The sequence below is a fragment of the Colletotrichum higginsianum genome, chromosome 9, assembly GCF_001672515.1.
Source record: "Colletotrichum higginsianum IMI 349063 chromosome 9, whole genome shotgun sequence".
NCBI classification, from domain to species: Eukaryota; Fungi; Ascomycota; class Sordariomycetes; order Glomerellales; family Glomerellaceae; genus Colletotrichum; species Colletotrichum higginsianum.
Window position 1 is genome coordinate 809,117 of NC_030961.1, and position 24,882 is coordinate 833,998.

Sequence of the window (24,882 nt, forward strand, 5' to 3'; positions counted from 1 at the left end):
AGAGCTTGACCGCCTCCATCCGTAGTGGATCTGACACAATCTTGGTTGGAAGTTTGAACCCCGGCCGGAAACGACATTTCGGCTCGGCCCCGGCTCAGTACCCGCCGAGTTTGGTGGAAAAGGGCGGGTAGCATCGCTAACGAGTCAGCTCGTTGGTTGGGGGGCCTGTTAAGGTCAATGGGTCAATGGCGAGCTTAACCACTAGCATCACGTACATAGTAAGCCAGGTGGAGCATAGCACCTGTGGAGCATAGCACCTGCGGCGCATGTACTTGTAGTCTTGTCTACCTGTAGACCGCCGCAAGCATAGGTGTTCCGCCCTTCGAGTACAGCCAACCTCTTCCGCCCTTTGAATACAACCAACTCCCACCGCCCTTCCGCTCTGCGTACCTAGCTGACAGCACGCCTCCACCTTTTCCAACACAACCAACAACACCCCGCCCGCCCTTGGAACGTCCAACGCCCCGCCCTGCAAACACAGCCAACGACGCTTGGCCCTTTGGACAACCGACAGCTCTCCGCCCTTGGAAAACAAACAATTGAACAGATGTTAGCAAGCTGCCTTTTGCGGGATGATGAATTTCGTAGCCTGTTTGGTTGATGAGAAAGGAGGTCTAGTTACCTAGTTAGCATAGCAATTGAAAACTTGAGATTGCAAACCTGTCGGGTGCTTAATAGGAAGCCTTATTCTGCTCCTCGCCATTGACCAGTCTCTTGTTCATCTCCATCGCTACTTCAAATCAGCATCCTCATATCGGCATCCAAGCAATTCATGCAAGCCTTCTCAACATCAATTGTGCAACTTTTTACCAGGTAAGTTGGCCTGCTAAAGTTCCTTGTTTGCAAACATGCAAGGACAAAGACTGACTTGGTCGGCAGGCTCCCATCTAGCTACCAAACTACACATTAGAAAAAGCCATTTTTGTTGTTTCAGTTGCATTGGCATAACAGTAGACTCAGATCAACCACCACTCACAAGCTCATCGACCAACATTCCTCAACATGGGTCTTTTTTCCGGCCGGGTTGAAGCACGTGCGGAATCGGTGGACGATTCTCAAAGTGAGAGCGTTCGAAGCCAGAGCATCCTGGGGGAATCCAAGAGTGAAGCGGGCTGGAAGGACCCCGGTCCTCCCCCGGATGGCGGTGTCCTCGCGTGGACTCAGGTCCTCGTAGGGCATCTGATCATCATGAATACATGGTAGGTCCCCCCCCCCCCCCCTCACATCGTGATTTGATTTCACTTCTTGCGGACAACGGCCACGGAATGATGTTAAGATTGGTCCAGGGGAAACATCAACTCGTTTGGTATCTATGAGACGTACTATGTCGAGTTCCTCAACCGCTCTCACGCAGACATCGCATGGATCGGAAGCGTGCAGGTCTTTTTGGTCTTCTTCATTGGCACATTCTCGGGCCGTCTGACGGATGCGGGATACTTCCGTCCGGTGTTTGGTAAGCAACAGGCCCCTACACGATCCCAAGAAAGACGGAGAGCTCATGCAGCCTAGTTTTCGGCACCGTATTGACCCTCCTCGGCCTCTTCATGGCCTCTCTGTCCACGCAATACTGGCAGCTATTCCTGTCCCAAGGAATATGCGTCGGTCTTGGGGCTGGCTGTCTGTTCTGCCCAGCGCTGGCGATCGTGTCGACATACTTCTCCAAGAGGAAGATGTTGGCCATCGGAATTTGTGCGTGCGGCAGCGCCACCGGAGGCTTGGTCTACCCGGCCATGTTCCAGCAGCTCATCCCGACCCTTGGCTACGGGTGGACCATGAGGGCCTTGGCTTTTGCTACAATGGTCTGCCTGGTAGTCTCCAATCTCCTGGCGAGACCGAGACTGCCACCCTACAGCACGGGGCCCATCGTGGAACTCGCCGCCTTCAAGGAGCTTTCGTACACATTGTTTGCGATTGGCATCTTCCTGGTCTTCTGGGGCGTCTACTTTGCCTTTTACTACCTCAGCTCGTTCGGCGTCGACATCATCGGCATTCCCCAAAACGAGTCGTTCAACCTGTTCCTGGTTCTCAACGGCGTCGGCATCATAGGCCGCACACTCCCCGCATACTTGGCCGACCGCTACACGGGACCCATGAACATCCTCCTGATGGTCACAGTCGCCTCGATCATCTGTGCCTGGGCGATGATTGGCGTCACGTCCCGGGAAGGGCTCTACGCCTGGACAGTGGTCTACGGCATTGTTGGAAACGGTCTCCAAGCGATGTTCCCGGCCACACTGAGCAGCTTGACAACGGACTTGAAGAAAGCGGGAGTCAGGATGGGGATGATCTTCGTAAGTGCTCTCTACCACGCTCCCCAAGTCGCTACGTGGGAGTCAAGACTGACTTTTTGGTATAGACAATCGTGAGTTTCTCTGTGCTGACGGGGCCACCAATTGCTGGTCTCTTGATCACAAGAGACAACGGCCGCTACATGTACGCGCAAGTCTTCGCGGCGGCGTCCATGGTCGTTGGTTTCTTATTCCTCTGCGGTTCTAGGCTCGCGGTGACAGGCAAGGTTTTGCTCTACAAAATCTAGCGGCCTGTCGCAGCTTCATATGTCACTGGTAACGGCTTGGAGGAGGGTTTTCGCGATTACCACGGCCATGTGCCGGCGCTGTTTTCACAATCATCATGTCTGGAAAAGATTATGAACTGGAGTTAGAGGTTTGCATTCATTACAGACACTAGACGGTTGCATTTAGCATTTCTCCTTTCTTCGAGTTAGCCAAAGTAGTCAATAAGAGGTTCCCACTCGGAAGCGGAACTGTCATCGTTACTCGTGTCTTAACCAACGTCGAATTAGAGAACATTCCCGGGTCTTTCAGGGCTCGTAGTGAGTATCAGATCTTCTGCTTATTACGTATCGGTTAAAAGACATGAGAGACACTGAAGAGCTTTTGGAGAAGGTTGGACTCTGTCAGATTGAGCACACCGGAACCAGAATCAAGGATTATGTTGATCGACGAATCGGTTAGCCATAACAACTTTTCTTCCAAATGCCCTCAAAAGAGTATTTACTTTGTCCCTTGCAAGAAGAGAAGCCACTTTTTTCTACACCATTGAGCCAATCGCATCATAATGAAGCGTGCTACTCGAATGACATCGCACATACGGTAGACATCACTCACTGTTGCTGGTAGATCTGACGACTCCATCATCATTGTGGACGCACTCAAAGTCCATCCAGAAGGCTCTCTTCCCGACACGTCGAAGAGCATGCATGCCCTATGCCCTTGATGTCTCTTGATAAGTTTTTGCAGTTTTTCTGCTGGTGTTAATTGTGGATCCGTCAGAATGACTGTACTTTGAGAACTCCCCTCCATTGGCGACTTTTAAATGCATCTGTGTAAATCAAACGAAGACAAAGACGAACTCGAAATCGACGTTTTCTTCGTTTCCCACCAGATACACTTACGCTTTGACAGGATCACATCATTGATGTGTGTCCAAGGCCCTTTGCAGCCGTCCAATGACCTAAATACCTCATCTGCCCCCAACCAGACGCCAGCTCCTGTTATGTCTGAACAGCGTCACTACATGACTGGGTCTTCGAAGTGCCTAGTCTTTGCCTCGTCCTCTGCTAGCGATGTACTAGCATGGCCCTTCCCTCGCGGGCTTAGAGTGAGTGGCAGGGGCCTACATTTCTGGCAGATAGATGCTGTGAGTACTATCATCAACAGATGGCGTATGGTGTTGCCTACATTCTCATTTACCAGGCTCAAAACGTTGTGGCACAGGCCTACTAATTCTACGAATGTTTTACGGCATCAGAAGGCTAATTCTTGTACATCAACGACGTAGAAACTAGATGATGAAGCATCTTGGGCTTAAACCAGCCCCACAAGAACGAGTGCTTCTCCATGCGAAAATGTTCCATTGTCTTCATTCTTACCGACGACATTGCCATTTCCTCCAATCCAAAACATCAAGACAATGCAAGGGCTAACACCAATATTTTGCATGTCTAATGTTAGCTGAGTGATGGGTGACTTGTCACGAACCCAGTAGGGTACCACTGGCTGCCCAGACCTCGAAGGATTCGGATATCGGAGTGGAGGACTCTTGCAGCGGTCTACTTCAACGGACCCCTAAAATAGCCCCCTACAACACCGATGCCCCCCCGGAGCTCCGCCTAGGGGATTTTAATCGGTAAAATAGGTCTCCAGCGCTGCCTATCCTTAGGGCAATAGGGGCCAGAGACGGATTTGGTCACCCATTAGCCCCTCTTTCAGTTGACCTCTTCACTCTGTATAGCGATCCTGGCATGACTCGGGCTTGTTCCAAAGCATCAGGGATCACCAGGCTCTAAAAGCAAGAAAACCTAGTTTTTCCTTGGCAACTATATCGAGATCGTAATCACCAACAACAAAGTCGAGCTAAACCAGAGCTAATGTACAGCACCTATGGCAATGGACCAACGAGTCAAATACCAAGGTTCAGCATAAAGGCAGTCTATCATTGGGTGACGGGGCAAAATGGGACCCGAAAATTATGCCGCAGCCATTGACAGATCAGGAATTGCTCATACCGTACAAGGTTCGTCACCTGTTTGTTTGCTGCAGCAACTGACCACAACAACTACCGTATCACACCCCGAGTCAGCCATCCGGCCCGTTGTTTTCTTCAAATCCATGTAACTTGTCGGAGCAGAAATCACACGGACGATCAAATATGGGGAATGGTCAATTTCACACGAGCTTCCTAGGGTCTCTGAACTTCGTTGTATTGGTGATTACTTATCTCCCCGTGGGTATACTTTTCCTACCTTGGGTGGAGTCGTTGTCGAGATTAGCTTCGTAGATCGGCAATTGGGGTGGCTCCTCACAGGACTTAAAGTTTCGGATGAATACGGTATAGACAAATTAACCATCCCATGAGTGGGACTTGGTGGGGGTATTCCGGGAATCAGGATGACAAAAATGGAAACCAAAACGGAATGAAGAAGTATGTACCATCTGCGCAGATGCGTATGTTTGTTGGGCATCTTGGCTCAGCCTTATCCGGGGGCATCATCCGTTGATTAGTTATCAATGGTACTTGTGTAGTCGTCCAAGAAGTGATCCAACTGGACGCGCTAAGAAAACACCTGTTGTTCTCATCCACCTGCTTTTGATGGCACTTCCGGATCAGGGTATGGCGATACACTCAGCAGAACCGCTGCCGAAGCTGCTAGGTATCATCATGCCGCCATACGGATACGTCGTTGTGACCATCTTGTTCGTGGTCAGTTGGAAAGCATTCGCGCCTCGAAACAGGGACACTTCAAAGGCTTCACTTAGAAGACTTCCGATACTTGACCAGGGTAAATGGTGGGATTTATTCAACCTCAAACCAATATTCAACTTTTACCTTGATGGCAGACGAGCCCTCAACCAAGCCATTGATCAAGCTGATGGCAAGCCATTCCGCATCCTTGGTCCGGGTAGAGAACTCGTCGTACTGCCCCCGGACTATGCCGAAGAGATAAGAAATGACAAGAGGCTGGACTTCTCGAAAGTGGTGGCACAGGTATCATCCCATTGATCCATTCGCTGTGTGATACATGCTGATCCCGATTGGATCTGTAGTTTATTTCGCACGACCTGCCTGGTTTTGAGGGGTTCGCCAGCGGTTTGAAAGACTTGCCGGTAGTCCTGGACATGTGCAAATACAAACTGACGAGAGATCTTGGTACGAGAAGTGGACTTCATATTGACAGCTGCAAAGACACCATCTGACGCTGACGTCTTAGCAAGCGTGATTGAGCCTCTGCCGCACGAGTGCAATTTGGCGTTGGAGGAAATTCTCGAGATTCCTCATGGTCAAGGTGAGGGCCTCCAAGACGCTCAGTGACGACAAGCCAAACATTCACTGATATCACGGTGCTGTGCAGATTGGCAACGCGTTGCGATCAAGAAGCGGCTCAACCTAGTAGTCGCTCGGCTTTCCGCACGCGTGTTTCTCGGCGAGGAGCTATGTCGCAACGCGGCGTGGCTAAACATAGCCGTCAGCCATATCATGACGGGCTTCATGGCGGCTTTGTCTCTGAGAATGTTCCCTGCATTCGCGCGCCCCTTTGTGCATTGGTTTCTGCCTCACTGCCGCAAGCTTCGCTTCCAGGTGCAGCAGGCCCGAGACCTGATTCGTCCCGTCATTCTAAGGCGGCAACAAGACAAGGCGGCCGCCGTCGAGAGGGGCGAGTCTCCTGTCGAGTTCAATGACGGAATCGAATGGTCTGACTTGTACGCAAACGACCGATCGTTCGACCGCGTTGACCTGCAATTGGGCTTATCTATTGCTGCCGTGCACAACACCACGGATTTACTGTCGCAGGTTGTGTATGACCTCGCGAGCGACCCCGACATGGTTGAACGTCTTAGAAATGAAGCTTCCGAAGTTATCGGAGCGATGGGTTGGTCCAAGACTTCTCTCTATAATCTCAAGCTACTCGACAGCGTGATTAAAGAAAGCATGAGGATCAAGCCTATCCTGACCGGTAAGAACGTTTCACCGCTTCCATTCACTCTTGTCAGTCTTGCCTTGGGAGAAAACGGAACTAACGCGCTACCTTGTAGTCGCCATGCCCCGTCAAGTTACCTCGCAGATGACCCTGGAAGATGGTCTCGTGCTTCCTGAAGGCACTGTTATCGGTGTCTCGGCGCAGAGACATTGGGATGCAGACGTATACGCCGAGCCGCACAGATTCATCGGGGACAGATTTCTCAAGATGAGGCAACTGCCGGGGAAAGAAAATGCCGCCCAGCTGGTGACCACTGGCCCTAACCACCTGGGTTTTGGACATGGGAACCATGGCTGCCCTGGCAGGTTTCTAGCCGCGGCGGAACTGAAGATTATCCTAGCGCAGCTAGTGCTCGGCTACGAGTGGAGAGTGATAAGAGGGCTGGAACCGAAGATCAAGGTGATTGGCGTCAACCTTGACTCGGACCCTGCCGCTGTGATTGAGATACGCCGGCGGCAGATTCAAAGCCAGCTGGGGATCAAAGCTGACTCGTCATGAGACTTTTTGATCAGACTCTGTCTGCAGAATGAGGTGGAAACGTCACCGAGCGACGATCACTTCGGCCGTGCCGGGGAGAACGTCAATGACCCAATGCTCTCTCTGCACTTCTTGTACAACACAAGACATTTCAACTCCGAGTCAACTCGGAGTTTGCTCCACTTGGGGGGTGGATCCACAACCTGGCAATACAACTCATTGTGTTATTCCAACTAAGAGTCCAACTTGAACTTTGTCCCACTTGCGGGGTATTCTACAACCAACCTTGCAATACAACTTAATACGTTGCCATGCATGCCCTGCGTACTTGCGAATGTTTCCCCGCGGACGTCATACTAAGGAGTTGTGCCCCCTGATCAACCTAAATGAAAAGATGAACAAGCATGGACATGACAGGGGATGCTATGAAACCATAGTCATGCTGGTAATTGTGACAATTGCCAAGACTGGATGCCGTCTTAGCCGGAACTTGGCTAATGGAGGCCAACGTATTCGTACTCTATCCGAAGTCTGTACTCGTGCTGCTGCGACCGGTTCTAGCTAAGATCGGGTGCTTCGGCGTCGAATTCAGACAGTATTGAAAGTAAACAGCACGAAAATGGGTGTATCGCTGTGCGGTTATTCATCTTGGGTGTTCGACGGGCTCAGCAAGGGCAATATTGCAACCACAATCCTCTTTGTTGTAAGTTGCTCTCTCTCAGGTCCCCAGACGGGTGAATGAATGTGCTTTCTGACGGCTCAACTAGCTCGGGGCCTACGTCATTTGGAAGCTATCGTACAATGTGCTTTTCCACCCTCTGCGCAGATACCCCGGCCCGACGTTCTGGGCAGCATCTCGCATACCCTACGCGTTGGCTTGCGCTACAGGCCAGGCTCACAGAAAAGTCCTGCGTCTCCACGAAAGATACGGAGACATAGTTCGAGTCGCCCCGGACGAGCTTTCGATATGCTCGCCAGAGGCTTGGAAGGAGGTTTTCGGGCGCCGCAAAACAGCAGTCGGCGAAATAGCCAAGGATGATGTGCACTATGCCGAGGCCAAAGACAGTATTCTTGGGGCTCCCAAAGATAAACACGCTCAACTCAGGCGCATTCTCGCCCGTGGCTTTTCACAGAGAGCCATTCTTGATCAAGAACGACTGATCAAATCTCACGTCGACCAACTGTAAGCCCTGAGCCATCTGGATATCTTCCAAAGACCGATGCAATATCCATGTCTCACAACATACAAGTCGCTGAAACCTCCGTAACAGATTCATCATTTTGACCGAGCATGAAGCGACAAAGGGGTGGGGGGCCCCCATCGACATCAACAGGCTGTTCGACTTCGTAGCCCTCGACATCATCACGGACCTGGGCCTCGGTGCCTCGTTTCATTGCTTACAAACAGGCCAGTACCACCCTTGGGCACAATTCTTCCTAGACGCTCTGCCGGGAATTGCATTTGCCACGGCCATGAAGCATTTCAAAATCGTTTTCAGAGTTCTCATGGCCTTGGCTCCCAAGTCTCTCGTCCGAAAACACGAGGACATGGTGATGTTGACCAATTCAATGGTCGAAAAGCGGCTGTCTGAGGCTGACCGCCCTGATCTCATCCAAGCCATGTGCCAACCGGTCTCCGGTAACGATGTAAGCACAACGTTGGATTCTCCACAGTTGACTGGATGTCGGTTGCTTTTGTGAGAAAGCACTGTTAATCAGACTTCAACAGAGTCCTCTCAGCGTACACGAAATCAAGGCCAACTCACAGATCCTGACTATGGCAGGCTATGACACAACGGCAACCGCCTTGGCAGGCACAACGTATCTCATAGCCACGCATGATTCTGTGCAAGCCAAACTTTGTCAAGAGTTACGGGGCACTTTCTGTGAAGAACGCGATATCAATATTTCAGCCACCAAAAACCTCCCATACTTGACGGCAGTCATTGATGAGGCCCTAAGGATGTATCCGCCCGGTGCTTCAGGCATGCCACGCAAGGTCGGCGAACGAGGGGACATCGTCTTGAATCAGTATATCCCCGCCAACGTAAGTTCTTGAACTTGCCTAGTTGCCGGGGCCGAGGATGCTGTACAGCATATCTTTTGGAACTTGAGGGCTGACTACGAGCATGTTTTTCTCAGACGATCATTTCCCTTTGGCAGTATGCCATGTATCACAATCCTCGGAATTTCTTCCAGCCGGACTCTTTTATACCCGAGCGCTGGCTTGATATGAAAGGCCCGACGGGCTTTTCGCAGGATTGCAAGGAGGCATTTCAACCCTTTTCTTTTGGGCCTCGTGACTGCATCGGCCGCAAGTGAGCGTCCCTCATCTTCCGATATTATGCAAGCATTGGCAATGTGTTCTACTACTAACTGCTGACATGGAATGCAGTCTTGCAAATGCCGAACTCCGTGTCATATTGGCCAAGTTGGTTTGGAACTTCGACTTAGAGCTTGCCAGCAAGGCCGATGAGAAGAATTGGTTGGGCCAGCAAAAGAACTATCTTTTGTGGGAACGAGGTCCTCTCCACATTCGACTCAAAAGACGGGCAGGAAACACGCTGTGAGGGATTCGGAGAGTCTTCCTGGTTCTAATGGTAGGACCACCCGTTTCTTGCGGCAAAAAAAATAGAGAGATGTGAAGCTACAATCTTCATAAAATTGTCTAAAAATATACCACGGACTTCAGTCTCCACCAGTGGAAATCAAAAGTAGTGGAGAAAAAGGGGAAAGTCTTACAATGAATGATATTTATTGAGCTAAGTGGATCAAAATCACATGGCCAGAAAGCAACCCGTCTGATCAGAAAGTGAAAGACATCCGTTTACATTTAAATTGATTATCTCCAGACTTCGAGTTGTCAAACACATCACGTATGGTGATATGAAACAACCGGCCCAAGGCAATACCCTCAATGCCCAGTCAAAATCTCGTCGAGATTCAATGTCTCCGCTCTCCTGCGTATTTGCAATTTCGTCCATGGGTACGCTGCGTTCAGTACTCCCAGGTTGATGATATGCGGTCCTTCCCCCAGTATCTTCCATTCGTATTTGAGGAGCAGGTGACACAAGATGATTTTGATCTCATTGGCGGCAAAAAACCGGCCGGGGCAAGCGTGCGAACCGTGACCAAAGCCGAGATGATGCGGACTGGTACTGACCAAGTAGGACTGCTGCCGTTTTTCCGGGTCCTCACGCATTCGGAGGAAGCGATAGCCGTCAAATTTATCGCCGTTCTCGTAAAAGGAATTGTCCCACATGTGAGTAGGGCCAACGCCGAGAAGCGTGCCTTTGGGGATAATCATGCCGTTGGACAGCTGAAAGTCTTCGAGAGCAATGCGGTTAAGAAAACCTGAAACTCGGAATCAGCATTCGAATATCAAACGGAGAAAAGCGCACAGGAAACGAACTGTTTGCGACAGGGTTCATTCTCTGGGTCTCCTTGAGCACACTGTCCATCAGTGTGAGACCGGCCAATCCTGCATTGCTCAGACCATGGGTACTAAGGACGCTCATGACCTCCTGGCGCAGTGGCTCGATGAGTTCATCATGCTCAATAAGGGCCAGCATTGTCTTCTCTAGTAGGTCTGCCGTGGTGTGAATGGCAACCATGGCTAAGCTGATGTGTGCTGTGGCCATGTCGATATCCCTATCGAGCGAGGTCAATGCTTGGTCAAAAGCATACTCAACGTCCTCGCCATTCTCTTGTGCGCGCTCGACCTCAGCCTGGCGCTGCTCCAGAATCGGTTCAATCACCCGGCGGCAATTCACAAGGTTGGATCTCAGCAACCAGCAAGGAGGGAGTATCCACTGGACGAGAGACTTGCTCCAAGTAGGGAAGAATCTCAGGGTAATACTGGCAAGCAAGAAGTGCTTCGTGTACTTGGCCATGGCCTTAAGCCAAGCCTCACTGCGACAGAAGGTCTTGCCTCCGAAGACTCTAGATGACGTTCGGGCAACGAGGCGAATGATGGGTTCACCTAGTTGGAACTCCTTCCAATCTATGCAGGCAAAATCAGCCACTATCAGGCAGTGAATTCCACCGTGCCCAGATCTTACCAGAAGAGTCGGAGAAAATGAGCGACAGGCTGTCGGAAACCTCTTCGGAAATGGATGGTATCATCTTCCCTAGATGAGCACCTTTTAGCATTCGTCAGTATCCCACGGACGATGCACATACCCATGTTCTTGGTCGTCAAGTGCTCCTTCACTAGTTTAAGCATTTGATCGTCGAGCACGTCGCCAATCGGCTCGAATCCCTTCAGGGAACCATTCTGGACCTTGTGTAATGTCAGCTTCCATTGCATTTCGATTTGAACCAAGGCGGCGCGACTCACCTCCTGGATTGCAGCCAAGCTGCTCATCATGGGGTTGACACGGATCTCGTTGATCATATGGGCAGGCAAGACAAGAACTTTGCCCAGTTCCATGTTGAGCCAATACGGCGTGTCGCGGTACCTCTCAGCGAACGATCTGAGGAGGTCCCTGGGCGATCGTATGAAGGCGACGACACGAAATATGGAGGAGAATTCGAAAACACGCGTAGGATTGGCGATGGGAAAGCCACCCCTGCCGCAGGAACTCTCTCCCATGGCCGCATAGACGACGAGCAGCGCTGAAGCTGTGAGAAGGGATACCAATAGTTCATAATGACCAGACACAAGGGCTTGGAGGGAAAACGTCCCCAAAACATCGGGGAGCAACATGTTGGCGACGGTTCCAATGGTGACGAGAAGAACCTCTCTCCAGATGGGAGTCAGAAGCCGAGAACTTTTTGCTGACGGCTTGGACGCATACAAAAGCTGGACTCCGTACATGTGGACTAGCTTTCGTCGGGTAAGTACATCCTTGGATTCTGGTCGCTTCGTTCCTCGCTGACGAGCACAGCTTTTCGTTACATCCACTATCACTTCGCCGTCGTCCAGGAATCTCACCAAGACCAGCAATTTCCGAGAATTTTCACTCACGAGGACCCATTCAGCGCCCCCTGTGCAGCGATGCTTCGCTTGCTTCGATGTTCCACGATCGACAGGAACACCAGCCAGGTATTAGAGGCGATCCACGATCCCACAAGACATTAGAGTTCGAGAGGCTGGCGCATCAAATCTGGATTCGAGCCCATGGTGCCTTCGGTGCGAGTCGAGCACGACGTCGTGGTCATCCGCAGACGAAATTTGCAAAGCCTTCAACCAGTTACGGTGAAGCCTCACATCTGCGAATATAACAGCGGATAACCATCATGTGGGGGAGCGGAGTCATGCCATGGGCCCCATGCTGTGATGGAGGTCAATGCGTTGTAGACGGTCAAGATGCCACTGATTCAGGTCGATGATGTGCGTTCAGGCTGGACAATTCCAGATCGTAGTAATGTTGAAGATTGATAAGTAACGATGAGAATCCCTTATGAACGAACACATTGTGGTTTTGATGTAACCATTCACCTCGAGACCTTCCTTTTCACGACTCAGAAACGTTGCTTCAGGAAATACTGACACCATGGCTTCCTTCTCGAGACCCGTACCTGGGGCTATTGTCGCATCTTCGGGGTCTCGATCGCAGTTTCCAACCTACATACACCAGAATTTTGATAAGTGCGTAGAGGCAGCGAAAGAAACGGAACATGAGTACAACCAGGCCATGTCTACAAACATCAAGTCCAACACGTTGGCTGAAATTCCCGGCCTGGGCCTGGTGCACCCTATGGCCCTCACCATTGCAAACTGCCTTCCTGACCGGCTGGCCGCCATTACGCGTTTTGCGGATTTCACCATCTTGAATGACGACTACTACGACTCCGCAAAGAAAGAAGAGGTAAAGTCAACATTTCAGCGAACCGGAAGCCAAGAAAGAGCCCCACACTCATTTTGTTTCCCCAGATTCAAGAAGTCAATGATGGCATCCAGAGCGCAATCAGAGGGTTCTCGTCTCCCAGTGCTTTGCCCACGCCATCCAGTTCCTCCGCCTTCAAGGCAAAACAGCTCCAGGCAGGCTTCATGCTGGAGCTGTTTAGTCTCGACCAAGAGTTTGCCCTGCATATCATGTCATCCTACAGCCAAGGACTCGACATTGCTACGTTCGCTCCGGACGACCTCAAGACCCTGGATGACTATCTCCCCGTGCGAAGCATAAACTCGGGACTTGAGTAGGTACTCCACACTGCCCCCAGTCGCTAATTATTGGGTATATCCCGTCAATAAAGTTTTGGCCGTTGCTGCACGTTTGCTTACATGAACGATAGCGTGACAGAAGACATGGCCTGCTTCGGTACGGGGGTAAGGATTTCTCGCGCCGAGAAAGAGAAGCTTCGCAAGGCCACGGACATGGCTAAATACGCCATCACAATAGTCAACGATCTCTACAGTTGGCCCAAGGAGATCAAATGTCATCTCGAAACCCCTGGCTCCAACCCGCCGTTCAATGCCGTGGCCGTGCTCATGCGGCATTCTGGGTATTCCGAGTCCGAGGCATTCCAGGCTCTGGCCGACAAGCAAGCTGAGCTAGAGGATAAGCACCTCCGCCTCGTCGAAGCTCTGCGGGAGCAAGAAGGTGGAAGCTTGCCGGAGAATCAGGAGCGGTACATTGCGAATGCGCAACAGGCAGTGTCAGGCTCGGAGCTGTGGAGTGTCTTCACAACCAGATACCCGTCGAAAGCAGATCTCCAGCAGCCGCCAGTAGAATTTGTGGATGGAAAGCTCCGATACGCGAGTGAGAACAACAAGATCGTGAAGGAAGAACCGGAAACATTGCTTGCAGTGTCGAGCGTGATCGAAAAACAACTCGCGTTGCTGGAGGTTGCTTCGATCACATCCAGTTCTTCTTCGGCATCGTCATCAGGCTCGTCTTCGTCCGCGTGCGAAAACAAAAGCCACAGCACTGGCGATTTGGCAACCATCGAGACTACCTGCGACAGTCAAAGCATCACTGCTTGTCCCTCCGAGAAGGAGTACAAGCGAACCAAGGCACTTCTGCCCGATGGTTCAGACCTCTCGACATATGCCTCCCGCGTAGCGGCTGCTCCAGATCATGTGAGTACTTTGCACTGCGTACTTGGTTGGAATCATTGAGACAACTAACCATACACTCTTTACCAAGCCTGTCATGGCACCGTTCAAGTACATCGCCTCTTTGCCATCCAAAGGCGTCCGGGACACGTTCATCGACGCCCTCAACTGGTGGTTGAAAGTCCCCGACGACTCGTTGCTTTCAATCAAGACAGTCATAAGCATGCTCCATGACTCCTCGCTCATGCAAGTTGAAATGTCTCTGACGATCGAGGCCGGAAATACTGACAGAGTAAACATTTAGATTGGACGACATAGAGGATGACTCCACGCTCAGGAGAGGCAGCCCTGCCGCACACACAATATACGGAACGGCCCAGTGCATCAACGCGGCAAACTACATGGTTGTCATGGTATTGGTAGAGATCCAAAAGCTTCGCAGCCCGAGGAAGTTAGACATCCTGAGCGGTAAGTGCAGCTCTCTCTCTCTGCAGAAACATTGTTCCGAGACTGTGCAAAGGTGCGGAGCTAACGACTGAGGGCTGCCTCTTGTAGAGGAGCTTGAAAATCTCTTTTTGGGACAAAGCGAAGATCTCTTCTGGAAGTACCAGGTCGAGTGCCCTACCACTGAAGAGTACATGGAGATGATTGAAAACAGTAAGACCTACCTGGACCGTTTGACAGCTGTCGGATGAATCATGTGCTGACATACATTGCTTGTCTAGAAACCGGAGGTCTCTTCCGGCTATGCGTTCGCCTTCTTCAGGCAGAGTCAACCAGGAACGAGTAAGTTCGGCCACCTTTTCTTCTGACAGTCTGTTGGCAAATTGGCTGACTCTCTTTTACCAGCGTCCGCAACCTTGATCCGAGGCCATTCGTCCGTCAGCTCAGCCTGTATTTCCAAATCAGAGATGACTACCAAAACCTTGTTTCGGATCAGTACGCCAAACAGAAGGGCTTCGCTGAAGATCTTGACGAGGGGAAGATCTCGTTGCCCATGATCCTTACTCTCCAGAGGATGCGGACGAGACCCGAAATCATGGGCATCATGAAGCACAAGAAGCCCGGGCCGATGTCGATGGAGATGAAACAGTTTATCCTCACCGAGATGAGGAAGTCGGGCGCTCTGGAAACTACACACAGCTTGCTTCAGACGATGCAGGAGGACCTTATCACGGAGCTGAGGGGCCTAGAGCGCGATTTCGGCTCCAAGAACCCGATGTTGGAGATGGTACTGAGGAAGCTATGGATATCATGACGTGGGAATACCAAGTGAGGTTTGGTTTCGTTTTAGTTTTGCAAGCATCTTAAAAGCCTTATCATCCTTTTCCGCTAATGGGACAAACACATTTCATGAGGACTATTGTGTTTGTCAATCGCCGCCGTTGCAGACCAGCCTTGCCCAGCTCCTTCGTGTGTGTGAAATTCAATGTAGGGCCACATCAAATGATCAATCTCATCTTATTGAGGTGAAATGGTTTCTTGCTGCATTAAATGAAAGTCCTTGTCTCGTATCGTACTAAGGTCCACGGTGTCGATGCCTGCATAGCATTCACCATGCTCACAATAATGAAGGAGGATAACCATAAAGGAGTATCAAGTCAGGGTTGCTTTCAGTCAACCCAAGCAGCAACCACCGTCTCCGCCCTCGCACTATCCTCCAACATTTTGCCCTTTCTCTCTTCGCTCCGGGGATGGATGTCAACATCAACGTGCGAGACCCCCATCACCAGCCCGTCGTGAAACCCAGTCTCGACGCTCGTATCCAGAGGCCCCTTGGGGATGACGTCAAACCCCCATGTCAACTTGGCAATCGTGATCAGGGCTTGGTTCTCGGCATAGACCAGTCCGGGACACACGCGCCGGCCGATACCGAAGTTGTAGGTCGGATGGCGGTTCTGCCTCTTGGCGGCTTCCCGCATCGACGGCTTGACTCCCCACTCGTTGTCCAGGTATCGCTCGGGTCGGAACTCTTCGGGTGCGTCATACCACTCTTCGTCCATATGGATGGACCACGTGTGCAGCAGGAATGTGGTTCCTTTGGGGAACTTGAAGCCGCGGTAGGTGTCGTCTCGGGCGAGCACCCTTGGAAGCCCTGACGGGACTGCAGGGCGCCAGCGTATGGCCTGCGGATGTTAGCATTTCCTGTTCAATTACCGCGTTGAGACGCTGATCTGCTTACTTCTATCAGGCAAGCTCTCAAATAGACTGCCTTGTGAAGGTCTTCTGGTCCTGGTGATTCATCCCGCCAGATCGAGTCCACCTCAGCCTGGATTTGCTTCTGCACATCAGGGTATGCCCCCAGAATGAGCAGCATGCTGCTGGCCGTGGCAATGAGGGTATCAACAGCGGCATCCAACACGCCGGCGCCGAAGAGAGCGAGCTCATGGTCCCCAAATTTCGAACCCTTTGGCCTCTCGCCCTCCATGATGAGCTTCGTCATGATTGACTCGTTCTCTGGGCCTCTCACACCCTGGGCAATCCTCGCGTGCTGGGCTTTGGCGCCGTTGAGCATGTGGTACCTGTATCTTTTCATGGCCAGATGCAGATTATCTGCCTCTCGCCTCCAAGCGGCGAGAAACTTGGGGATGTACTTCATGACAGGGAAAAGGTCAACTGGAGGCGCTTGGGCGGGCGTGATGAAACTGAGCCAAGTGTCCTGCACCTTGAAGTAGTCGTCTGTCGAAAGAACGCCACTCTCCGAAACAGCCTGTCCGCTGAGAATGGAGAGAGGTGTAGCCAGGGCCCATTGCTTCAAATGCTCGTGAAAGCTCTTTGGGTCTTCCATGATACGCTTCATCAGGACCGCGGAATGCGCGGTCTGCACTGTCATAGCACGTTGCAGCTCAGCAGTTCCGACGAGATGTCTCAAAGCCGTCCGCGTCTTTTTGATGTTGTGGTCGTTGTTCATGAACAGAAGCGTTCCCGGGTTGACGATTTGCGAGGTGATGTACGGCTGCTGTCGATCCGACTATATCGCGCCGCGCTTTTCGTAGAGCTCCCGCCCATGTTCGGCGCTCGACAAGATGACATAGTTGTCAGCCCCAATCTTGATACCGAAGATGTCGCCGTACGTCTTCTTCCACTCGTGGAACTTGAGGAAATTTTTCTCCGATGGCAGTTGCAGCACATTGCCCATGATCAGAGCTGGAGGAGGGCCTGGTGGGAAGTCTTTGGGCCTCCTGGTTGAGAGAACCCAACTTCCGAAGATGAAGACGAGAATAGCCGCTGCGACAGCTGGAAGAATTGGATACCAGAGCAGGGAGACGATCCACATGATGTCTGTAACCTTTGTGGTGGTGTTGGGATCAATGAGGAACAAAGACTATGCCGAAGGGCGATGTTTTATTGCATTGAAGGGAACGAAGCCGACGTCTTGCGTCCGGCTTTTATGCTCAACGATTTCCCTCGCCGCTGCAGTTCTCTGTATCCTGATCACTTGTATCCGGCATTCATTGTACAACAACGCCAAGCAAGACATTGAGTGTTCCACTGCATATCCTGCGGCCCATCACGGGCATGGTTGAGTTTGACTGGCCAGCTCCAATCCCCCCGCCCGCGGCTGGTACACGAGGATAGACCAACTATGCAACTCAAGGCAGGCTGGCAGGCTGGCAGGCAATATTTCGAGCGTCTTGCAGGTAAATACGGCGCCCGCACAACGAATTCGACGAAGAGTCGTGACGATCAGTACAACCTTTAAGCATGAGCCGCGGGGTCAGTACATCTCCATTCAGGAAAAGGAATGAGACTCGGCATGCATGCGAGACGGGAGCGGGCATTGAGCCCAACCAATACCGCTCGAACCGTACTGCGTTGACAAGCTTGTGAAAGCCACCGTGGCCAGTCATGCAGCTTGTGTGTATTCAACCTTGGTCTGTCGGCCAGGTGGGTAGACATTGGCAAAATCTGGCTCATTTTGCCTGATATGGCATTCTCCTCGTCATTTTCAAGTGGCTAAAAGTGATATCATGGGTGTTTATACTAGCCATTGCTTTGGATGGAAGGGTGACATTGTGGCGACGGAAGGCAAACAGAGTCTTGGCAATTTGCCCGAGTTCGAAAGGGAGAGACGGCATATCCGGTGCAATCCAGTGGCCCAAGGGTTTATTTTTTAAACGAATGGTACTAACAAGATCAGAATCAGATTGGTTTTACAGACCAGCAATCTATCTCGGGCTAGGAGTGTGAAGATAGCAACCTTACAAGTAGACGCAAGTGTGTATTCAGTGCCTTTGCTGCGGTAAATACTTGAACATTGTGCTGGGAATCTTTGTGCATGTTGCAGTACAGCCGCAGGGTGATCTTCAGATATATTCAGGTCTGGAGATAGAGATTGACTCTCTGGAGTTGCAAGTAGACCCGAGACCTTGGTACATGATTTGTTTTTCACCTTTGTTACTAGAACTCAGAATATTGCTCAGCAGAATTACTAAAACAGTGAGCTTGAAGTTATTGGTGTTAGCCTGTAGCTACTTAATGGCCTAGAACTAGATACATGAGTAGCCGGGGCGTATTAGCAGACAGTTCTGAAGGAAAGTGTGGAAAACTTCGTCACTATCAGGATACAACGTGTTGAGGAGGGCCAAGGCTGTTGGGGATCAAGTACGAGGTTGAGTAGCAATGAGAAAGCCTACGGAGGTAAATCAGGTAGCAAAGTGTGGCCCAACCTCACTCTATTCACTCATTCTCTCACGTCTCACAGACTGCCTGACCCTTTCTCCAGTTGTCATTGCTGGTCGAATCTGTCTAGCACAATTCTTTAGATCAGCGCGGCTATAGACACAGTAGTAATAGACGTTACCAAATGGAAATCCTTGCTGGACTAAAGGCCTGATGCATATTTTACACGACGAGATATGCGCCTTGAGCTACAACTGTCACGCGCCTCTGTAATGTGAGTCTGCCACAGCATGAATTACAACGGCGATCCCATCAACCCTTTCATTTCCACGAATCACTTGGGTAAAGTTTAACACAAATCTTTCTCTCAGATCAATGAGTAGCAAGGAACTGGACTCGATTCTCGGTGATCTACAAGGACAGTAATGGGTTCGTGTTGAGCGAGCCATGAAGTCAGATAGTTTGTGCTATCCACAGCACGTCTTGGCAATTTACACTATTCTACCTGACACGCCTCCCACCCCAGAGTGTCTACCGGATTGTGCTACTGGCCAAACTTAATCATACAACGTTCTGCTCCCATCATCAACGTATTACTAATTCCGTTCGTTTAGCAGCAGCCGATCCCCTGTGCACGATACGATCTTCAACGGGCCGAATGTAGCGTCGTTCATCAAATGCAACCTGGCTCAAGCATGTGATGTCGTGCACTGGGCTGACAAGGCCACCCATAACTGAGGCTAGTAGTATCCCTTACCAACGTTGGTATTGTGGGGGTGGCCTCTCCAGTGTTTCCGGCCATATATATGCCTTGTTATCGCAGCACTGTCTTGGTTCCTATACCGAAACTAATTGTCATCCAAGATACCCTCCACCATCAAACAATGATAACCTGGCTATCGAGGTTGGCCACTGCTACGCATGCGGATAAACGTGCAATCACTCCGTGCACGGCATCATGCATTATCCAGGACCCGGGTACTATTTCAAGAACCACATCATGCGCTGTGCCCAATTTTAGAGGACGCCGTGATATACCCTCCAAAAATGCAATCGACAACCGCACCGAAACGCCCGCTGGGTCGAAACGCCGTCAGATCACATCATGTTGCCTCGCAGAGAGAGGCCATCCATCACACCCAACTCTCCTCACCGTTTCACAGACTGTCTAGCTGCATAAGCAAAGAAGAATCCCCTCCCCGCTCCAAGAGACGACAACTCGCCGAAGCCTTGTGTCACCGGCGAGCTCTGAAACGCGAGCCTGATGTCCCTCATCCAGCAGCCGGCCACTGGGGTAGGTAGCTCCCCCCCTCCCCCCCCTCCCCCCTCCATCAGAGACAAGCGACTGCTCTTCTTCCTTTCGGCTGACATAGTGCCATGTGGTGGGTGTCCTTGCCGATGCATGTCATCGCTAGGCGAATCGACGGGTTGGCCCAGCCAGGCCGATTCTCCATCTGATCTTCGGCAAGCGGCCAAGTCTATCGCATTAACTTTCTGGATTCTAGACATGCTTTGCCACTCGTCTTGGCAGGATAACGGAGTGGGCGCGAGGGATCGGTAGTCAATTGAAATTCTTTTAAACGTGTTTACAATGTTAATGTTGTAAGCCATCTATCTATCTCCCTGGAGCAGTCAACCAGGCCCACACTGGCGTGATGGGGCGGATAATGTGCTGAACACTCCATCATTTATCCGTATCCTGGTGAGGTGAAAGGTAGGCGCAGTTCGTCACCACGTGCTGTAATAGCTGACAAGACAACTCATATGCAAACATGATTACACGGGGGAGAGGACAAACAGCACGCCCCATGCTCTTGTGGTCTCTCGAGGGAACGCACAGGGCCGATCTCAATATTCAACGGTGGGCATGACAGTGGGGGTTCGCGTGTCATGGCCCTGCAGCGCACACGCCTGGCGATGCAACCGCTTCAATCCGGTCTTGTCGCCGAAGCACGTTTCTCACCTTCTTTTAATTGATTATCTCAGTTCTAGGCCGCTCGCTGCCTTGCTCGATGCCCCCCTCTCGGCAACGGCAGAGAGGGCTTCTCTGGCTCTAACAGCACCCCCTCTCTCTCGTCCAGATGCGTAACAACCCTGACGGCCACGATACCGGCTCTTCACTCGAAAAGTGTTATCGACCAGGGACCAGACAAGGGCTATCAGGGGACAAGGGTGCTGCGGCCTATCTTGAAGGATGAGAGGTCAGAGCGGGAAGAGTGAAAAGAGCAGCAGCAGCAGCAGCAGCAGCAGCAGTACGCAAGACCTTCGCTTCTACTCCGTAGTGGAGCGAGTTCACGCCATCTGCCCGCTCTGACAGCTGGAGCTCAGATGGATTTGCAAAAAGAAAACCCCGCCCGTCCACTTCAGCTCCGTGAACGTGGTGACTTGCCTGCCCCCGCATCGTCAAGGGACGCAAAGAGCCGGGGCGAGCGCCCAAGTACGGTAGAGAATGGCGTTTCTTTTCTCTCAGCCAAGGTGACCCTTCGTTTGCGCCTTGACGTCTATTGCATACGAGAGAGACTAGCAGATTCTGAACGTCGTCTGTTCGCTCGACGAGAAAGGTGACGTTATCTTGAGCCCGTGAAGAGGGGCAAGCTGAGGGCTCGTTCTGGGAATGTCAAGTCAATGAATTGTGTGATCCTGGTCCGCACAGACTCAGGTACTTGTGGCCAGAAGAGACCAGACCCTAGTGGGACTGCGTGGTTTGTGAAACTCCTCTGGCGGGATACCTGATATCAGATGCGGGCACACAAGGGGCCTGAACGCTGAGGGGGATTGAGGGGGAAAAGAAATAGCGTCTGATCAAAGTGACAAAATGACGGCTACTTCATGTGCGCTCTGCTTGTAGCAATAGCTTGCCAACGAAGGTGGGCGAGGGTCGGCTGATTAGTTGGCCAACGTACCACGCGGCGTGTAGGAGGAGGCCGCACGTTCCGGAGCCGCGTCCATCCCGGGACCGGTCAACCAGCGGACGGCGCTGCTAGTCGATGATGATTGAGTTGTCTTGGAGATTTAAGATTTGGCCCTACGACACAACTACGACACTTGCCGAAAGGAGCAATGTTCTCGAAGAGGGGAAACCTAAACTCAACCCAGCCCAACTCAACTCAACTCTCTATCTCTCTCTCTGTATTCGTATCTCTCGCTCGCCTTCTCCGGAAGTTCAGATGCTCAGATACGACGGACCCATGGACTCCAGTCGGGACTGGTTCGCAACGCAAGACACCATTCCTCGAACCCTCCTCTCGTGTTGCCCTACGTTTTGTAGACACTCGCAAGACACAGCGGGGGCTGCAACTGACCGGGAGTCGTCCGCCGGGTTGTTCCGGATTTGTGACCAAAACGATGCAGGCTACTCTCTCCCTTTTCCTTGCGCGGTCGGACACCAGACGAATGCAAACATCAGATCATGATAAAGTCTCCGGCCACGATGACCGCATGAACGACTCGCCGGAAGACCACGTAATCTACAAGTACAGAGTAGACAGGAGGGCAAGCAAAAAAGAAACGTGGACCCGGCTGGGAGTACGAGTAGGTTTGTGGGTTGAGCACACCCCCCAAATCGTGGTGCTTTGATCTCGAGCCATCTCGACAGGATACCCATCTTGTTTGCTTTTTCCAGGGACAAGGCCCGAAGTTATTGTCAACGGCCTTCCCTGTTGACGCGTCCATCCCCCCCGATAAATGCATGTTTACCTCTTTCACCCCCCCCTTTTGTCTCGCCATGTGTACTGCCCGCACAGGAGTCTCTTCGTTCCTCATTTCGGGTTATCGACTCAGTCAGTCCCTGTGTCTCTTGACCCATTGCTATCCCACCTTCCCCATTGATCACATGGACAGGTCAACGGGTTCCGAAAAAATGGAGCTCGAGAGGGCGTAGCTCCCCACAAGCAGCTTTCAAGGAACCATCAGACCGGAGCTTTCCAGGCTGAAGAGGGCACCTTGAAAGCCTCCCCTCGTCAAGGAGACCGCTGAAGGCGTGAATGGAGAGCGCGCGGACAGAGAGCCCGACTGGCGATCCCCGTTCCACAGCGTCAGAGTGCACCCATGCACCGAACCTAAGGGTATCACGCAAGCAGCTCCAGCATGGACAGGCATGCCTACGATTCCCCCAGCATTCCGGGTTCAGAGTTCGTTGGGGGAGACAAAAATCGGCCAGAATGTACCGAACGACCGTCATATCGTCGTGCTCAATACCATTAGGCTCCAGCACGTTCCTGCTCCTCAGTATTCACTCGTTTGCAACATGATGTACAATGGACTGCGTCTTTTCTACAGTACTACCCAAGGAAATAGGCAATGGCTTGGCATGAGAGGTGCCCTCCGACATCATGGGCAGAGGAGCAAGAGGCCCTTGCCAGCATCCCGCTGTCAGAGACGGGGCCCCGCCCGGGACTTGGCCGGATAACAAGCCAGGCCCTAGGCCCCAGGCCTTTTTCTGCCGATGTCGGGTCTAAGCTACGAAGGGCATCGATATCAACACCTTGGAGATGGTCCGTCCGGAGTGGCGATCTTCCTACAAGCGACGGTGCTTCTCCTCAGGATGTTGCCTCTCGGCAGTTACAGAATGCGATGGCAGTTGAACACCCCGTCGAGACGTGGCCATCGCTGTAAAGGAGAGGGGAATTTCGAAACGGACACGTTTACGGATGGTTGACGATCGCCACTCTGGGCGACTGTACTACACAGCTTAGATGAAGCGGCCGACGGCCTTTCTCTTGGGCCAACATTGCCGCGATGGCAATGCGATTCCAAACCGAACCCTCGCTCCGAGACTTTCGAGACAGAAGGGCCGGAGCTGACCTCCGGCTCATGAATCACATCATTCCTTGCCTACTGGCACCTGTACGGGCCAAGAGACACGACCGGGTCCAACCCCGACGGACGTGTTACTGACACGGGGGGATACTGTCCGTCCCCGTTCGCATCCATCACGAAGCCTAATCACGTATCGTTTGCAGATGCAACCAGAATTTCGGAAACCAGAAAACGAGAGGTTATAAAACACCACCCCCCCCTCCCTCCGCATGGAGATGCTCAAGACACCTCCTGAGACCCGGAGCCCAGTCCTCCCGGCCAAAGCTCGTCCGGCGGTCCCTGATCACCGCCGGGGCCGTGCGGTGACATTCCCAAACAAGTACCGAGTCAGAACCTCCCCTCCCCCCCTCGTCATCCACGTCGTGCTTTTCTCTTTTGCCTTCACCTTGGATATGGCTATTCAACGCGTGAGGTATGGGGAAACGAACCGGCCGCCTTGCCTCTGGTGATCGCGGCAACTGCACAAGAACCCAGTGACGTCGGGAGGGTTGCTTGTAGAGATGGGGGGAGGCATGACGATCACTGGGCGACGGGACGGGGTTGAGTCATGATTCACTACGGTTGACAACGCAACCAAACCAAACCCCAATTCACCAAGGTAAAACTGACTTGACTTAAACTGTTCAACTCATCGAGTGCGCGTGCTCAAATCCACCCGCGGCAGCCAGGTCGTGACGGATGATGCTAGCGGCCAAGAGCCAGGAACTAACTCATCTTGCGGCGCCACGCGACTTGGCGCCGCGACGCGGGTTATTCTGTCTCTCTCTTTCTTTCTAGCTTCAAACACACCCAGACTCAGGAACAAAGAGCAGCATGGTACGGAGGGGCTTCTATTTCCAAAATCCCAGACGAGAGTTAGCACGGCAACCAGAGAGGGGTGGTGTTGGCCTCCTTTCGCCGAAGCGTTTCGGTTCCTGTACACTTGTCTCCTCCCACCGGCTTGAAGTACGATGACGCCAAAGAGAAAAATCGACCAGGTATACTGCACTAGTCCAGAAATCTAACTCGTAACTGTTGCTCTAAAATTGGGGGGGGGGGGGGGGGGGTTCGGGAGGTTATGCACGACATGAGACTGACGAAGGGGGGACGCTACACGGTACACCTCCCGACCCGGCCGCAGCGGCTGGACCAGATCTTCGGGACCGCCGCATAAAGTCTCGTTGTTTGGCTTGTCTTGGGAAGGCCTGGGAGGCGAAACGGTCGCCTTCATAGGGACTCGCCTCGCGCTTTACGAAAAGTCCGAATATGCCGGCGCCGGGCAAGGCACTCTCTTCCTTTCCGGGGGACCCGGGGTCTCGCGAAACGTGGCCGGGACCGGGGAGCGGGGAATCGTGGTTGGCCGCCCTTTGCCTTTCTTGCCGGCGGCATCAGAACCGGCCATCTCATGGGAACACGTAGTGAGGTGTCCAGATTGCAAATATAAGTTGTACGGAGTAACCCAGAGCCCCGAAACCAAAGGTCG

The 24,882-nt window shown here is 52.1% G+C and overlaps 6 protein-coding genes across 6 annotated transcripts; 4 read left to right on the top strand and 2 right to left on the bottom strand.

Annotated features, from left to right (window-relative positions):
- Positions 1 to 1,002: 1,002 nt before the first annotated feature.
- Positions 1,003 to 2,536, top strand: CH63R_12494 (Major facilitator superfamily transporter; the record flags this gene model as incomplete). Its single annotated transcript, XM_018307468.1, has 4 exons — positions 1,003 to 1,199; positions 1,287 to 1,453; positions 1,510 to 2,291; positions 2,357 to 2,536. The coding sequence occupies 4 exons, from the start codon at positions 1,003 to 1,005 to the stop codon at positions 2,534 to 2,536; spliced, it is 1,326 nt and encodes a 441-aa protein (XP_018151885.1).
- Positions 2,537 to 5,181: 2,645 nt separating this feature from the next.
- On the top strand, positions 5,182 to 6,997 carry CH63R_12495 (Cytochrome P450; the record flags this gene model as incomplete). The annotated part of the gene is made up of 5 exons (XM_018307469.1): positions 5,182 to 5,508; positions 5,568 to 5,670; positions 5,732 to 5,806; positions 5,873 to 6,475; positions 6,555 to 6,997. The coding sequence occupies 5 exons, from the start codon at positions 5,182 to 5,184 to the stop codon at positions 6,995 to 6,997; spliced, it is 1,551 nt and encodes a 516-aa protein (XP_018151886.1).
- Positions 6,998 to 7,595: 598 nt separating this feature from the next.
- CH63R_12496 (Cytochrome P450 CYP11/CYP12/CYP24/CYP27 subfamilies) lies at positions 7,596 to 9,546 on the top strand (the record flags this gene model as incomplete). The annotated part of the gene is made up of 6 exons (XM_018307470.1): positions 7,596 to 7,679; positions 7,744 to 8,159; positions 8,248 to 8,623; positions 8,706 to 9,023; positions 9,119 to 9,294; positions 9,372 to 9,546. The coding sequence occupies 6 exons, from the start codon at positions 7,596 to 7,598 to the stop codon at positions 9,544 to 9,546; spliced, it is 1,545 nt and encodes a 514-aa protein (XP_018151887.1).
- Positions 9,547 to 9,890: 344 nt separating this feature from the next.
- CH63R_12497 (ent-kaurene oxidase) lies at positions 9,891 to 11,684 on the bottom strand (the record flags this gene model as incomplete). Its single annotated transcript, XM_018307471.1, has 4 exons — positions 9,891 to 10,330; positions 10,389 to 10,979; positions 11,038 to 11,101; positions 11,148 to 11,684. 4 exons carry the CDS (start codon positions 11,682 to 11,684, stop codon positions 9,891 to 9,893), a joined length of 1,632 nt encoding a protein of 543 aa, XP_018151888.1.
- Positions 11,685 to 12,474: 790 nt separating this feature from the next.
- On the top strand, positions 12,475 to 15,237 carry CH63R_12498 (Geranylgeranyl pyrophosphate synthase; the record flags this gene model as incomplete). Its single annotated transcript, XM_018307472.1, has 8 exons — positions 12,475 to 12,789; positions 12,855 to 13,120; positions 13,217 to 14,003; positions 14,071 to 14,237; positions 14,284 to 14,447; positions 14,535 to 14,636; positions 14,705 to 14,765; positions 14,829 to 15,237. The coding sequence occupies 8 exons, from the start codon at positions 12,475 to 12,477 to the stop codon at positions 15,235 to 15,237; spliced, it is 2,271 nt and encodes a 756-aa protein (XP_018151889.1).
- Positions 15,238 to 15,592: 355 nt separating this feature from the next.
- Positions 15,593 to 17,256, bottom strand: CH63R_12499 (Cytochrome P450; the record flags this gene model as incomplete). Its single annotated transcript, XM_018307473.1, has 3 exons — positions 15,593 to 16,105; positions 16,162 to 16,950; positions 17,011 to 17,256. The coding sequence occupies 3 exons, from the start codon at positions 17,254 to 17,256 to the stop codon at positions 15,593 to 15,595; spliced, it is 1,548 nt and encodes a 515-aa protein (XP_018151890.1).
- Positions 17,257 to 24,882: the final 7,626 nt, after the last annotated feature.